The sequence below is a fragment of the Alligator sinensis genome, unplaced genomic scaffold, assembly GCF_000455745.1.
Source record: "Alligator sinensis unplaced genomic scaffold, ASM45574v1 scaffold38_1, whole genome shotgun sequence".
In the NCBI taxonomy this organism is placed as follows: domain Eukaryota; kingdom Metazoa; phylum Chordata; order Crocodylia; family Alligatoridae; genus Alligator; species Alligator sinensis.
Genome location: NW_005842179.1, coordinates 980047 through 983978, shown reverse-complemented (window position 1 = coordinate 983978; position 3932 = coordinate 980047). Strand labels below are relative to the sequence as shown.

Here is a 3932-nt window from a genome sequence, read left to right as displayed (position 1 = left end):
CAGCATAGGTCAAAAAGTCTCTTCCTCAAGCAGTATTTCATTATGCCATAAAAGAAAATGTGAACAAGAGACTTCATGAAGACTTTATATTCATGAGTTGTAACTGGATCTGTTGATTCAATGCCTAGTTGTCTTCTGAACTCTTCAGCCTCATCTGGTCTTTGTTCTCTGTAGATGCATACAATTCCTTCTTGTGAACTGGTGAGTAGGTTTTCTGGAGTCATTAAAAAGGCTTCATCTAACTGCAAAAGATTTCAAATAAAGGACTTAGTTAGTTAGCTGCTGTTTAATCAGTCCTTAGCTACTTCCAAACACACATGTAAGTGAACCCACACCACTACCCTCAAAACCCAAGTGCCCCCACAACCATGCTCCAAGTCTTTTACCGATCTTTCCTCTGCGATGACCTCTACTTTGCATGCAAGCTCTGGCACAAAGATACCATCTTCCAAATTCTCAATGTCTGCTTTGAGGGCCTGGGCCTCCTCCATTTGCTTGTTCATTGGGTCTTCCCAAACAGGGTCAGGCATCTCAAAGAGTCTTCGGGCAAGGAGCTGGGTCTCCTCCTCAAAACTATTTCTACGGTAACACTTTCTATAAGGCCGTCTTGGGGTTGTAGTGAGTGGGCCTACAGGCATTGTGAAAGAATCCATATCTGCCTGTGCTTGCCTTTGCACAGTCTCAGATAAACAAAGGGGTCATTTGGGAAAGCAGATAGAGCTGGTGGGGTTTGCCGCCTAAATCCCACTCCCTCTACTCTTTCCAACTGGTTCAGCGTCGTTCTTGGGAGGTATGAGGCCTCTGAAACCCCCGCCAATTCGTTGGGGGTGGTGGGGCGGGTTGTTATAGGGGGTCACACCACCACTCTGACACCCCATAGGCTATGCCTGTGCTCCAGTGGTGGCTAGATCAGTCTGGGACCTGATAGGCCATAACCACACCATGTGATCTAGGGCGGTTCTTGCAGCATGAGGGGTTGGGCTTTTGGGGTCTGCATGGGCTGTCCTTCTGGTGTCATGGACCCTGTGGTGTTGGTGTCACACACCACGTGACTGGGGGGTGGGGGCAGAGTTGCTGATGCTACACACCACATGACTGGGGGTGGGGGTGGAGTTGCTGATGTCACACACCATGTGACTGGGGGTTGGGGGCGGAGTTGCTGATGTCACGCACCATGTGACTGTGGTCAAGGGGTGCGGCTGGTGATGTCATGCACCAGACAAGGGGAAAGGGGTGGGGATAAGGGGGCGGGACTTCTGGTCCCGCCCACCTGTCACATTTGCATTGAAAGGCGGTAAGCCTATATATTACTGCCCTTTAAACCCCTGTGTCGTGCACACACTGACTTACCTGCCTTCCCGGTGGCAGGGCGGGGAGGGTGAGCTGCCAGCAGGCAGAGAGGTCCCTGGGCTGCAGGGGTGGGGGGCTGGTGCTTCCCATGGCAGTGGTGACCGCCCCCCCCACCAGCAGGCGGCACCCGCGCATAGGCATCCAGCTCAGGCAGTCCCGGGGGGCACCACAGCAGCAGAGGGAAAAACCAGACCCCTGTGCAGCTCAGGCAGGCAGGCTCCAGGGGAAAAAAAATTAGGCTGGCTGATTTTCTTGGGCAAAGCCGGCCTTCCTGGACTGCTGCAGGGCTTCCTGCAGAGCCCCTGAGCTGCACAGAGCCTAGTGCATTGCTCCACGGCTCTAGGGGCAGCAAACTGAAACTCCTCAGAGGAATTTTAGTTTGCTGCGCCCCACATCATTTAAAGTGCATTACGCTGCTGAATTTCCTACAGCGGCTGGAATTAATGCGCAGTACGCCGCTGACTCATGCAAACACCAACACCATTAAATGGTACAAAAGCATTTAGCCTGCTTTAAAGTGTCATGTACATATGCCCATCATTTTGTCTGCACATGGTCACTACTGTGCTGAAATTACCCAAGAACAGGTAACTGGTAGAAAACACTAACACTGTGGTATATACCCTTAAGAACCTTAAACCCTCCCACAACTCCAGAGCTAGGGGCAGAAATTACACATAAACTGGTATAAGTGATCAGAAGCAGGTTCAAATCTGTAACACAACAGAAGTTCAGTGCGCATAAACCACTCTCCAAATGGCTAAAACTGGTTTAAGATAAACCTGGATGGATGTAGTATCAGACTTAAATGATTTAGGTTAAATCAGTTTATTGAGCTTCCGTCCCAAATCCCCTCTAGATTCAAGTTAACTCATAGCCCCCAGTAGGCTTTGCACCTTCCTCACCACACCCCTCCACTCCCAGCCAAAGTGCATGGGCTAGCCTTGGCCCAAGGTGTATTCTCCAACCCAACAGGAAGGCATGCTCTAGCATCCCTGAGCTTCTGGCCTGAGCCACTGCAGGCATGTTGCTGCATTTCTGGAATCAAAAGTGAATGTGTGTTCACTTGCTTATCAGGTCAACCTGAACAGTCTAGACTAACCTGCAAAGATTGATTTGATTCAGCCTCAGGCTTTTTGACTGTCTGTACTTAGCCCAGAGGGCTCCAAACCAGTCTCTGGTCCCATAAAAGAGGTTACCATGAACCATAGAATTCAGAGCCCTTGGGAACACAGCAACTTTACAGTGATGGAACTGGACTGAAACATGTCAATACTAGTGCAGACCTAATCAGTAGACCTGGAAAACTTATTTACTACATTGCATGAGCAATCAGCTATTGTGAAAAGTGCTACTGACTAGGCAGCAATATAATCAGAAATACTCACTATCAAAGATGGATGATTTTAGCATTGATCCCAGGATATAATTTTATTAAATAAAAGTCAGGGAAATCACACCTCTATATATGCAAAGGTGGCGAATTACGTCTATACACTCATTTGACAAAACTTTGTTGTAGTTCTGAAAGGAGAGGTGCTGTGATTGATGTAAGGCAGAACTGTGTTAGATAATAATCATGTTGTCACTGCATCAGTACAGAGCTTGAATTAGGATTTAGCTGAAATACAGTATATTGTAGGAGAGAAGAAGGTTATCATTTAACAGGTTTAACACCATCAGGCTTTAGTTAAAAACAAGCCAAACTTAAATGCTGGTAAATTTAACTGGTTGAAAACCACATACAGAGATTCATAGCATTTCTGTACAGATTTAATTCCCAAATATTTTCCTCAATTTTGAAATGTCAACCAAAAATGCCAATGAAAAAATTAAAATGCTTATGTGAGGGATTTCAACCAGCTTAAGGTACAACCCAATTTGGTCACAATCCTATATCAGCCATTGTGAAACTCCAGGGGTGCCTGTACATGTGGGGAGGTTGCTCCAATGTGCTGTAATTACAATCGAGTCTGCTGGGGCATGCTTATTAGTGTACTCCAGCCAGCCTCCAAGTCTTTGGGTGCTTTAATTAAAGTAACTCCAAGAACCACTCTAATTAAAGTATCCCCTCCACCCCAACCCTGGAGCACATGTAAAAGCGCTCCAGAATATTTGGGGGTGTATTAAAGAAGCAGCAATAGTTACATTAGTGCATGGAAAAAGACAAGTAGCAATGTTAGTTTCATCTGTTTTGTTTGCATGAATGCAGAGCACGACCTGCTGTTTCCTGTGTCTAAATATTGTCAGACCATTTGTTCTACAGGGCACCACAAAATGAAACCTCTTTTAACTTGTGAGTACATAAAGCGAGATCTGTTCCACTTCCCTTTCTATTCTAGTATGCCAAGTGAGATTTCATCCACCTCAAAGACAAAAGAGTCAGAGAGAGAAGCAGCAGGAGCTATACATGGAGAAATTTCGTACTATACTGGATTTGTGCCTCAGTCACAAGAAGGTTTTGGGATTCAGTGCCGTGTCTCTGCTGACTGCGGGCAGTGAGCGTATCTTCTCTGATGTGGTGTTCAAATGTCCCTGCAATTCCTGGAGCATGTGGTATGGCATTGCCTTCCTTCTGGTGC

The 3932-nt window shown here is 46.7% G+C and overlaps 1 protein-coding gene across 1 annotated transcript in view; it reads left to right on the top strand.

Annotated features, from left to right (window-relative positions):
• Nucleotides 1-3760: 3760 nt before the first annotated feature.
• The window catches only part of CALHM6 (calcium homeostasis modulator family member 6), a 9064-nt gene continuing 8892 nt past the window's right edge, over nt 3761-3932 (top strand). Inside the window, 2 exon segments of the mRNA XM_006026170.2 lie at nt 3761-3929; nt 3932. The exon segment at nt 3932 is cut by the window's right edge and continues 337 nt beyond it. Of these exon segments, the coding sequence (XP_006026232.2) occupies nt 3761-3929; nt 3932 (170 nt within the window).